Source organism: Callorhinus ursinus, unplaced genomic scaffold, assembly GCF_003265705.2.
Source record: "Callorhinus ursinus isolate GAN/ISIS: 27379988/994484 unplaced genomic scaffold, GSC_fseal_2.0 scaffold21, whole genome shotgun sequence".
In the NCBI taxonomy this organism is placed as follows: Eukaryota; Metazoa; Chordata; class Mammalia; order Carnivora; family Otariidae; genus Callorhinus; species Callorhinus ursinus.
In genome coordinates this window covers 639,105-652,126 of record NW_027397083.1, presented here as the reverse complement: position 1 = coordinate 652,126, position 13,022 = coordinate 639,105, and the positions used below count along the sequence as shown (strand labels likewise).

At 38.2% G+C, this 13,022-nt stretch overlaps 1 protein-coding gene across 2 annotated transcripts in view; it reads right to left on the bottom strand.

Annotated features, from left to right (window-relative positions):
- LOC112829552 (glycine N-phenylacetyltransferase-like) overlaps positions 1–13,022 on the bottom strand; it is a 33,476-nt gene that overhangs the window by 6,199 nt on the left and 14,255 nt on the right. For both annotated transcript variants that reach the window (XM_025879218.2, XM_073904571.1), the window contains exons 2-3: positions 3,806–3,895; positions 1,121–1,228 (exon numbers count right to left, since the gene is read on the bottom strand). In XM_025879218.2, the coding sequence (XP_025735003.1) occupies positions 1,121–1,228; positions 3,806–3,883 (186 nt within the window). In that variant the 5' untranslated portion in view covers positions 3,884–3,895. The remainder of the gene's footprint in view (positions 1–1,120; positions 1,229–3,805; positions 3,896–13,022) is intronic.

Here is a 13,022-nt window from a genome sequence, read left to right as displayed (position 1 = left end):
GAGAAACAAACTGAGGGTTTTAGAGGGGAGGGAGGTGGGAGGGATGGGTTAGCCTGGTGATGGGTAAAGGAGGGCACGTACTGCATGGAGCACTGGGTGTTATACAAAAACAATGAATCCTGGATCACTACATCAAAAACTAATGATGTATTGTATGGTGACTAACATAATAAATAAAATAAAATTAAAAAAAATAAAATGTAAACCACAATGCAGTATTATTTAAAAAATAATTTGCATTCCCCAAAACATTGAAACACAAAATTTGTTCAAAAATATCTTCTCAAATTTAACAAATGAGAGTTGAGTTTTTTTGAAGATGAAGGAAGGAGTCAGGAAACAACTACCCAACAAGGGTAGAATAGCTAGAAAGTGCTTCACAGAAATGCACTCATAGCTTCATTTTTTATTTCAATAATTAATGTAAATGTCTTCATTTTTGTAATCTGCTTAGTTCAGTGTTTTTGAAAAGCACTATATATATTTAAATTTTATTTGTAAATTTTATATTAAGATGATATTATATGATTACATATTTTGCATGCATAAATTTTTACTTTATATTTTCCAATATGCTTATATTTGTATTTGAAATGTGTTAACTACTTAGTTTGAGTGATCTTTAAAAGTTGGCACTGAAAATATATTCCTAAATAAAGGCATTGCAATTTGTTCTTTATATTTTCTTAACGTTCTTCATATTTACCTCTACATATTTTTAGGTGTTATTTTTTCTGTTTAGAATGCACCTTCTATTCTTGTCAGCCTGCCAAAGACCTATTTATCTTCAAAATCCAGTCTTGGGGAAATGTCTACCTAGAAGGCCCTCTGATCCTTTACTTGCATACCCTGACATCTGTGGTTTTAATCATCTCTTGGATAGTACTGCTTATATCTTGTATGTTGTATGTTCTTATATGTTTTTGTACATTTTCACTCCATGTTGTAATTTATTCACTTATCTATCTTTTCCTCCAGGCTGTGAGCTTCTTGAGGACAGGGACTTGCTCACCATCACATAATTCATTTCTATATCCCCTAGGTCTACCACATTGCCAGGTGCTTGGTAGGCACATAGCGAATAAGAACACAAAAATGTACTCCACATCTGGCACCTTACCTCCTCCTGAGGGCGGATAACCACTGTTGTAAAATCAGGCCACTTGTCCACCAGGGCCTTCAGCTTGAATGGGTCTCCCTGGTTCATGTGGAAGACAGTCCCATAAACCTGTGCCATCCCAAGAAAATCGGGGGGTCAGCTCATTGGGAAAGGATGGTACAGTGCCTTGTTTGATCAGGACAAGGATTATTTCTATGAAATCAAGGTGACAACTGATAGGGCATGTGGTTTAAATCACCTTCAGATTCCACTTTATTACTCCAAATAGAAGGAGGTTTGGGGGTCAAACCATGAGAACATTATATGAATACAATTAACCATTCAGATAAATAAGTTAATTAAAAATCATCCACTATCACATTGTAGAACTTAGTGTTGTATCTTTCCATTTTATTTCATTTATTGACAAATACACATACAATTTTTAAGCAATGAAATTAACTAATATATATTAGTTTAACACGTGTTCCACACACACACACACACACACACACACACACACACACACACACACTATACTATGGGCATATTTCCATGTCAAAAAACACAAATTTATATAATCATTTTTAAGGACTGCATAATATCCATCATATTAAAGAACTCCAGTTCAGTTTTTTTTTCTGCACCTATTAAGAGAAGATCATCTGGCTTTTTTTCTTTAATCTATTGATACAATGATATACACATTGATCTTTGAACGTTGAACCTGCCTTGCAGTCTCCTGATAAACTCCCCGTGGTTATAATGTATTATCCTTTTGATATATTGATGGATTTGACTTGATAGTATTTTGCTGAGGATTTTTTGCATCTATGTTCATGAGGAATATTGTTCTCTAGTTCTCTCTTTTTTTAAATAAAGTCTACCTCTGGTTTTGATATTAGGGTAATTCTCGACTCATAAAATGAGTTGGGAAGTATTTCCTCCTCTGATCTATTCTGCAAGAGTATGCATAGAATTGATATTATTTCTTCCTTCCATGTGTGGTAGAAATTGCCATGAAAGCCATCTGAGCAATGGTATTTTCTTTGTTGGAAAGTTTTAAATTATGAAATCAATTTCTGCAGTAGATACAGGATGATAAAGGTTATATTTTTCTTCTTCAGTGACTCTTGGTAATTTTTACTTTCCACAGAACATAAATTGTGAAATCTATGGGCACAGTTGATAATGGTATGTCTTTATTATCCTTATATTGTTTATGGGGTTGGTATTAATGTCCCCTATTTCATTCCTGATTTGATTTGTGTCTTCCCTATGCTTCTCTGAGTCAGAAGTTTATCAATATTATTGATCTTTTCAATGAGCCAGATTTGATTCATTTTCTTAATTGGTTTTCTCCTCTCAAATTCATTGGTTTCTGCTCTTATCTTTTATAATTTCCTTAATTCTGTTTGCTTTGGAGTTAATTTATTCTTCTTTTTCTGGTTTTTCAGGTGGAGACTTAAAACACTGATTTGAGACCATTTTTTTTTCAAGAAATCACTTAATGCTATATATTTCCCACTTATCACTGCTTTGGCTGCATCCCAAAACTTTTGATATGTTGTGCTTTCATCTTTATTCAACTCAGATATTTTCTAATTTTCCTTACGGCTTTGAAGTATGGTTTATTTAGAAATGTGTTGTATATTTGTAAAATTTGAGTGTTTTTCTAGATACCTTCCAGTGTTTTTTAAAGTTTAATATCATATTACTGAAGGACATACTTGTTATGTTTCAGTTCTTTAAAAAGTCTTGAAAATGTGATCTTTGTACACGTTCCGTGTGCACTTGGAAAGAATGTGTATTCTGCTATTGTTGAGGGATGTATTCTGTAAATGTCAATTAAGTTGGTTCATAGTATTTTTCAGGTCTTCTATATAGGTTATAAGTTTTCTGCCTATTCTCTAAATTACTTAGGAGTGTTAAAATCTTCAGTTACACATATGGGTTTATCTATTTGTTCTTTCAGTTCTATTGGTTTTTGTCCATGTCCTTTGAACCTCTGTTGTTACGTGTATACATTTAAGCATTTTTAATGTCTTCATCGTGAATTTATACCTTTATTAAAATGCAGTGGCCCTCTTTATCCCTGTAATATTCTAGTCCCTTTGCAATATATATTATTGCCCCCCCAATAAAACCCCCACCTCTTTATATACAAAATCATTGATCCATTTCTAAAATAAAATTTCTATCTCATCCCATATTAAACATAAGCTTTTGGAATTTGACAAAATAGAAATTGGCCTATCATTAATTTCAAAGAAGAATCATAATGGTTAACTTTTGTCAGGCACTTGATTGTTTAGAAAGAATAAGTTAAACATTAATGTGTTATTTTAGTCAACTGTGAAATTCTGGGAAATCTTCCAGTGTTATATAATATAATTCTTGGAATGGCACAAAGAGATGTTTTTGGATCAATCACACAGCAAAGATCACAGTGGATTTAAATCATATGATTGCCACTCACTAGTGGTGTGATCTTGGTCAAGTCTTAAAACTGTGCTTGCATTTCCTCTTTGGTTATATGGATATAACAGACTTGCCTTCCAGTTAGGTGATGTAAGCTAAATGAGATGTAAGACGAGTGAGTGCCTGGCACAGAGTTGGTGCTCAGAGAATGCTTGTTTTCCTCCCTACTTCTTTCATGGGCATTTGCTAGTCCTTCCCCCCCACCCCACAAGAATGTTCTGTCACCTTTAAGGACTCTGGGATGCTCTTCCTCAAGGATTTCTCTAGCATCTGTAGCACTTGTGGGCCTTGTAAGTGGAACATCTTGGCCTTAACCTAAAGAGAAGAACAAGAAATATTAAGGAATGCGAAGCAATGGAAAACATACAAAGACACAAAACAGACACAACAGGCAGTTCTAACTAATGGTCAGACCTTTATTCTTGTTGTTTTATTGGTGCCCCATTCACTGAACTCCTCAGACTGCTTTTCCAAAGTGGCTGAACCATTTTATATTCCCTTAGCAGTGTTTGAGTTCCATTTGCTTTTCATTCTCTCCAGCACTTCTCCAAATGATTTTCTTATGTAGCCATATTCAGGAATCATTGCTATAATAGGTAACAGATAAATCTGCAACAATACCCTTCAGGGGTCAGAGAGAGGAAGATAACTAGGCTCACCTCATCCCACAAACAAAACTAGGTAAATATCAAATCATCCTAAATACCCCAGAAATCTACCTGAAGACTGGCAGAACAAACTCCACAACTAGAGAGAGAGAGAAAAGGTCACACCAAGGAAGGTAGAAGTGTGGAGATGTGGTTTGGGGGAGAAATGGATCAAGGGTGCTGTATAAGGGAGGGAGGTATGGTCTCAGAGAAAGGTGAGAGAGAGAGAGAGGAACACATGGGTATGTACAAGGAGAATGTCCAAAGCTATTGGCTTGAAAAATGAGAGGGGCTGATTTTTGTGAGCTCTTGCAACCAGCAGGGCTTAAAGTCTGAAGTTTTAAAGATAAGCAGGCTCAGCTGGCACCATTTTCCTCCCCCATGCTCAGCACAAACACAAAACCAACTGTGGGAAGCAACTCAGCACAGACACTGGCTGCATAATCTGCTTACACCAAGGCCCACCCCACTGCACTCTGGCAGGACTGCCCTTCTCAGTCAAATTTGCCTTGGTCCCAGCATGACAGTCCCGTCCTCCAGAAGACCAGCACAAACCCCTGCCCACACTACATCTCCTGACCAGAGAGTTCTGCAGGGTCTCAGTTCTGGAGTAGGTGTCAGGTCTCATTTCACAAGCAGACCAGAGCACACCTAGTTAAAATTCACCACATTCAGGCTGGGGACCGAACAATACCCACTGCATGCAAGGACCCTCTGCAGATGACTGGCCTGAAGCATAGAGCAGCTAAAACAACAAGAGCAGAACACATACAGCATACTAGAAGTCAACCACAAGAAAAAAAGACCACAAATACATGGAGGTTAAACAACATGCTACTAAACAATGAATAGATCAACCAGGAAATCAAATAAGAAATTTTAAAAATACATGGAAAAAATATAAATGAAAATACAGTAGTCCAGGAGAAGAAGCAAGATGGCAGAGGAGTAGGGGACCCTGTTTCAACCGGTCCCCTGAATTTAGCTGGATGTCTACCAAACCATTCTGAATACCCATGAAATCAGCCTAAGATATAAGAATATATATTTGGATCTTTGCAAGCAGAAAGGCCTCATGGTGGAGAGGTATGAAGGGTGGAGTGTGAATCTGTGGGCAGATATCAGAAGATAAACAGAAGGGGGAGGGAGCCTCCATAAGCTGACACCTGGAAAGTGATATAACACTGGAGCACAAAAGCATACCACATTGGGGACCAGGCACAAATTTGCAGAACGGTAGCGGCTGGGAAGGGATGTAGAACAGCCCCCAGACAGGATCCAGGAGTTGCAGGTGCATCCAAGCAAACCAGGGGCAGCTCATGGTTTTAGAAGCACAAAGGGCGGAGACATGCCCTGGCCCTGGGATCGACCTCTGGGAGAGTTGCTGTGGGTGCACACCAGCCCGGGAGGCTGCAGTTTTTAGCAGCGCAGACAGAAACAGAGATTGTGTGTCTTGGAGGGCTCAGTGAAGAGCAGACCACGATTTCTCTGCCCTGGGACAGAGGTTTGGGTGTGGCCATTTTTGCTCTGACTCTCAGCAGCCAGAGAACAAAAGCTCAAAAAATTGGTTTTCACTGAGCCCATCCCCCCCAACAGGGGGCAAGGCGACTCTGCCCAAACAGGGTTGCCTGAGTAACAGCGTCAGCAGGCCCCTCCCCCAGAAGGCAGGCTGGAAGAACAAGAGGATGACAACCCTAAGGTCCCTATAAAACGGGTGCATCTTGCTTGGGTTGTGGTTAATACATTGGACTCTGTACATTCTCTCAACCACCCCTCAACAGAATGACTAAGAGGAGGAACCCCCCAAAAGAAAAGAACCAGAGACTATGGCCTCTGCCACAGACCTAATGGCTATGGATATAAGCAAGATGTCAGAGGTAGACTTCAGAGTAGCAATTATGAAGTCGATATCTAGGCTTGAGAAAAATATTAGCGACAATATAGAATCTCTAAGGGCAGAAATGAGATCTAATCAGGCCAAACTTAAAAATGCCATGAATTAGAGGCAATCTAAACTGAATACCCTGACAGCCAGGGTAAATGAGGCAGAAGAACGAATTAGTGAGCTAGAAGATGATCGAAAGGAAGGAAGCCAAGGAGGCCTGGGATAAACAGCTAGAAACCCATGAGAACAGACTTAGAGATCAGTGATACCATGAAACATTCCAATGTCAGAATTATTGGGATCCCTGAGGGGGTGGAGAGACATAGAGGAATAGAAGGTATATTTGAGCAAATCGTAGCTGAGAACTTCCCTAATCTGGGGAATGAAACAAGCATTCATGTCCAAGAGGCAGAGAGGATCCCTCCCAAGACCAATAAGAACGGACCATCATCCTGGCATATAATAGTGAAACCTGCTAACTTAAGAACCAAGGAAGCTATCTTGAGAGCAGCTAGGGGGAAGAGATTTCTTACGTATGGAGGGAGGAACATCAGAAAACATCAGACCTGTCCACAGAGATCTGGCAAGCCAGAAAGGGCTGGCAAGACATATTCAGGGTACTAAATGAGAAGAACATGCAGCCAAGGATACTTTATCCAGCAAGGCTGTTGTTCAGAATGGATAGAGAGACAAGGAACTTCCTGGAGTGGCAGAAACTGAAAGAATATGTGACCACCAAGCCGGCCCTGCAAAAAATATTAAAAGGGATTCTATAAAAGAAGAAAGACCCCAAGAGTAATATAGACCAGAGATTTACAGAGACAATCCATAGAAACAGGACTTTACAGGCAATATGGTAACACTAAAATCATATCTTTCAATAGTCACTCTCAATGTGAATGGCCTAAATGCTCCCATGAAACAGCACAGGGTTGTGGATTGGATAAAAAGACATGACCCATCCATATGCTGTCTATAAGAGACTCATTTTGAACCTAAAGTTACCTCCAGATTGAAAGTGAGGGGATGGAGAACTACTTATCATGCCAACAGACTTCAAAAGAAAGCTGGGGTAGCAATTCTCATCAGATAAATTAGATTTTAAGCTAAAGACTGTAGTAAGAGTTGTAGAGGGACACTATATCATACTTAAAGGGTCTATCCAACATGAAGATCTAACAGTTGTAAATATCTATGCCCCCAACATGCGAGCAGCCATCTACATAAGCCAACTGTTAACCAAAATAAAGAATCATATTGATAATAATACTTTAATAGTAGGAGACCTCAACACTCCACTCTCAGCAATGGACAGATCATCTAAGCAGAAGATCAACAAAGAAACAAGAGCTTTGTATGACATATTGGACGAGATGGACTTCATAGATATATACAGAACATTCCACCCTAAAACAACAGAATACTCATTTTTCTCGAATGCACATGGAACTTTCTCCAGAATAGACCACATACTGGTTCACAAATCAGGTCTCAACCAATACCAAGAGATTGATATTATTCCCTGCATATTTTCAGACCACAATGCTTTGAAACTGGAACTCAATCACAAGAAAAAATTTGGAAGAAATTCAAACACTTGGAAGTTAAAGAGCATCCTGCTCAAGAATGTTGTGTCAACCAGGAAATTAAAGAAGAACTTAAACAATTCATGGAAACCAATGAGAATGAAAACACATCGGTCCAAAACCTATGGGATACTGCAAAGATGGTCCTAAGAGGGAAATACATAGCCATCCAAGCCTCACTCAAAAAAGTAGAAAAATCCCGAATGCACAAGCTAAACTTACACCTAAAAGAGTTGGAGAAAGAACAGCAAATAAAACTTAAACCAAGCAGGAGAAGAGAAATAATAATGATTAGAGTAGAAAGCAATGAAATAGAAATCAGAAAAACAGTAGAACAGATCAATGAAACAAGAAGCTTGTTCTTTGACACAATTAATAAGATCGATAAACCTCTGGCCAGCTTTACCCAAAAGAAAAGATAAAGGACCCAAATTAATAAAGTCATGAATGAAAGGGAGAGATCACAACTAACACCAAGGAAATAAAACAATTATTAGAAATTACTATCAGCAATATATGCCTGGAAAAAATTAAGCAGCCTGGAAGAAATGGAAGCCTTCCTGGAAACTTATAAACTGCCAAGACTAAAACAGGAAGGAATAGACAATCTGAATAGACCAATAACCAGTAACAAAATTGAAGCAGTAATCAAAAACCGCCCCAAAAAACAAGAGTCCAGACCAGATGGCTTCCCAAGGGAATTCTCTCAAACATTTAAAGAAGAAATAATACCTAGTCTTCTGAAGCTGTTTCAAAAAATAGAAACAAAAGGGAAACTTCCAAACTCGTTCTATGAGGCCAGCATTACTCTGATCCCAAAACCAGGCAAAGACCCCATCAAAAAGGAGAATTATAGACCAATATCCCTGATGAACATGGATGCCAAAATACTCAACAAGATCCTAGCCAATAGGATCCAACAGTACATTAAAAGGATTATCCCTCAAGACCAGGTGGGATTTATTCCTGCGATGCAAGGGTGGTTCAACATTCACAAATCAATCAACGTGATAGAGCACATTAATAAAAAAAAAAGACAAGAACCATATGGTCTTCTCAGTTGATGCAGAAAAAGCATTTGACAAAATACAGCATCCTTTCCTGATTAAAGCTCTTCAGGGTGTAGGGATAAAGGGTACATTCCTCAATCTCATAAAAACCATCTATGAAAAGCCCACAGCAAATATCATTCTTAATGGGGAAAAGCTGAGAGCTTCTCCCTTAAGATCAGAAACATGACAGGGATGCCCACTCTTGCCACTATTGTTCAACATAGTATTAGAAGTCCTAGCATCAGCAATCAGACAACAAAAAGAAATAAAAGACATTCAGATTGACAAAGAAGTCAAACTCTCTCTCTTTGCAGATGACATGACACTTTATGTGGAAAACCCAAAAGACCCCACCCCCAAATTACTAGAACTCATACAGCAATTCACTAATGTGGCAGGATACAAATCAATGCACAGAAATCAGTTGCTTTTTTATACACTAACATTATAACTGTAGAAAGAGAAATTAGGGAATCGATTCCATTTACAATAGCCCCCAAACCATAAGATACTTAAGAATAAGCCTAATCAAAGAGGTAAAGGATCTATACTCTAGAAACTACAGAATGCTAATGAAGGAAATTGAAGAGGACACAAAAAGATGGAAAAACATTCCATGCTCATGGATCGGAAGAATAAACATTGTTAAAATGTCTATGCTGCCCAGAGCAATCTACACTTTCCTTGCCATCCCTGTTAAAATACCATTGGCATTTTTCAAAGAGCTGGAACAAACAATCTTAAAATTTGTATGGAACTAGAAAAGACCCCAAATTGCCAAGGGAATGTTGAAAAAGAAAAACAAAGCTGGGGACATTACATTGCCTGACTTCATGGTATATTACAAAGCTGTGATTACCAAAACAGCATGGTATTCGCACAAAACAGACACATAGATCAGTGGTACAGAATAGAGTCTCCAGAAATGGACCCTCAACTCTATGGTCAACTAATCTTCCACAAATCAGGAAAGAATATCCAATAGAAAAAAGACAATCTCTTCAACAAATGGTGCTGGGAAATTTGGACAGCTACATACAGAAAAATGAAACTGGACCATTCTCTTACACCACACACAAAGATATAAATCCATCAAAATGGATGAAAGACCTCAATGTGAGACAGGAATCTATCAAAATCCTAGAGGAGAACATAGGCACTAACCTCTTTGACATCAGCCACAGCAACTTCTTTCATGACAAGTCTCCAAAGGCAAGGGAAACAAAAGCAAAAATGAACTTTTGGGACTTCATCAAGATAAAAAGCTTCTGCACAGCAAAGGAAACAGTCAACAAAACAAAGAGACAACCCACGGAATGGGAGAAGATATTTGCAAATAACATTACAGATAAAGGGCTGGTATCCAAGATCTATAAAGTACTTCTCAAACTCAACATCCAAAACACAAATAATCCAGTTAAAAATGGGCAGAAGACATGAACAGACACTTCTCCAAAGAAGACATACAAATGGCCAATGGCCAACAGACACATGAAAAAATGTTCATCATTAGCCATCAGGGAAATTCAAATCAAAACCACATTGAGATACCATCTTACACCAGTGAGAATGGCAAAAGTCGACAAGACAAGAAACAACACATGTTGGAGAGGTTGTGGAGAAAGGGGAACCCTCTTACACTGTTGGTCGGAATGCAAGTTGGTACAGCCACTTTAGAAAACGGTGTGGAGTTTCCTCAAAAAATTAAAACTAGAGCTACCCTACGACCCAGCAATTGCACTCCTGGGCATTTACCCCAAAGATACAGATGTAGTGAAAAGAAGGGGGACCTGCACCCCAATGTTCATAGCAGCAATGTCCGCAATAGCCAAACTGGAAGGAGCCAAGATGCCCTTCAACAGATGAATGGATAAAGATGTGATTCATATATACAATGGAATATTACTCAGCCATCAGAAAGGATGAATACCCACCATTTACATCAACATGGATGGAACTCGAGGGGATTATGCTAAGTGAAATAAGTCATGCAGAGAAAGAGAAGTATCATATGGTTTCACTCATGATTGGAACATAAGGAATAGCATGGAGGACATTAGGGGAAGGAAGGGAAAACTAAAGGGGAGGAAATCAGAGGGAGAGATGAACCATGAGAGATTATGGACTCTTGGAAACAATCTGAGGGTTTCAAATGGGAGGGGGTTCGGGGGATGGGGTAGCCGGGTGATGGGTATTAAGGAGGGCATGTGTTGTAATGAGCTCTGGGTTTTATATGGAACTAATGAAGCATTGAACACTACATCAAAAACTAATGATGTACTGTATGGTGACTAACAACATAATAAAAAAATAGTCTAGAGATAAAGAAAATAAATTATTTATTTTAGTAAAAAAAAAAAATAGTCCAAAACCTTTGGGATGTAGCAAAAGCAATCCTAAGAGGGAAGAATATAGCAATACAGGTCTATCTCAAGAAGCAAGAAAAATCTCAAATAAACAACCTAACTTTACATCTAAGGAACTAGAAAAAGAATAGCAAATAAAGCCTAAAGCCAGCAGAAGGAAGGAAATAATAAAAACTAGGGCAAAAATAAATGATATAAAAACTAAAAAAACAGTAGAACAGATCAATGAAGCCAGGAGTTGGTTCTTTGAAAAAATTTATAACTCCCTTCATACATTAAACTATTAATAAGCATAAAAAAGAAAAAAAATTAATAAAATTGATAAACCACTGGCCAGACTTATCAAAAAGAAAAGAGAAATGACCCAAATAAATAATATCATAAATGAGAGAGGAGAGATAACAACCAACACCACCGAAATACCAACAATTGTAAGAGAATCTTATGAAAAACCATATGCTAATAAATCAGACAACCTAGAAGAAATGGATAAATTCCTACAAACATATAAACTACCAAATTTGAAACAGGAAGAAATAGAAAACCTGAGCAGACCCATAAGCAGCAAAGAAATTGAATCAGTAATCAAAAAACTCCCAGCAAACAGAAGTCCAGAACCCAATGGCTTCACAGGTGAATTCTACCAAATATTTAAAGAGTTGATCCTTATTCTTCTCAAATTATTCCAAAAAATAGAAAAGAAAACTTCCAAATTCATTCTATGAGGCCAGCATTACCCTGATACCAAATCCAGATAAAGATGACAATAAGTAAGAGATCTCCAGGCCAATATACCTGATGAACATGGATGCAAAAATTCTCAATAAAATACTAGAAAACTGAATCCAATGACATTTAAAAAATTATTCACCTCAATCAAGTGGAATTTATTCCTGGGATGCAAGAATGGTTTAAACAAATCAATCAGTGTGATATACCACATTAATAAAAGAAAGGATAAGAACTATATGGTCCAATAGATGCAGAAAAAGCATTTGACAAAGTACAACATCCATTCATGATTAAAAAAAAAACCCACAAGAAAATAGGGTTAGAGGAAACATATCTCAACATAATAAAAGCCATATATGAAAAACTCACAGCTAATATCATCCTCAGTGGTGAAAAACTGAGAGCTTTCCCTCTACGGTCAGGAACAAGACAGGGATGTCCACTCTCACCACTGTTATTTAACATATTACTGGATGTTCTAGCCACAGCAATCAGACAACAAAAAGAAATTAAGGCATCCAAATCATCAAGGAAAAATTAAAAGTCACTCGGGACGCCTGGGTGGCTCAGTCGTTACGCGTCTGCCTTTGGCTCAGATCCCAGGGTCCTGGGATCAAGCCCTGCATCAGGCTCCCTGCTTCTCCCTCTCCCACTCCCCCTGCTTGTGTTCCCTCTCTCGCTGTCTCTCTCTCTGTCAAATAAATAAATAAAATTTTTTTAAAAAATTAAAACTCACTCTTTGCAGATGACATGTTACTATATATAGGAAACCCAAAAGACTACTGAAAACCTTCTAGAACTGATACATGAATTCAGGAAAGTCAGAGGATACAAAATGAATGTATGGAAATCTGTTGCATTTCTATACACCAATAATAAAACAGTAGGAAGAGAAATTAAGGAATCCATCTCACCTACCATTGCACCAAAAACAGTAAGATACCTAGGAATAAACCTGGCCAAAGAGGTGAAAGACCTGTACTCTGAATACTATAAAATGCTGATGAAAGAAATTGAATGTCACCTGGGTGGCTCAGTCGGCTAAGCGTCTGCCTTTGGTTCAGGTCATGATCCCCAGGTCCTGGAATCCAGCCCCACATCGGGCTCCCTGCTCAGCATAGAGTCTGCTCCTCCCTCTCCCTCTGCCCCTCCCCCCATTTGTGCTCTCTCTCTC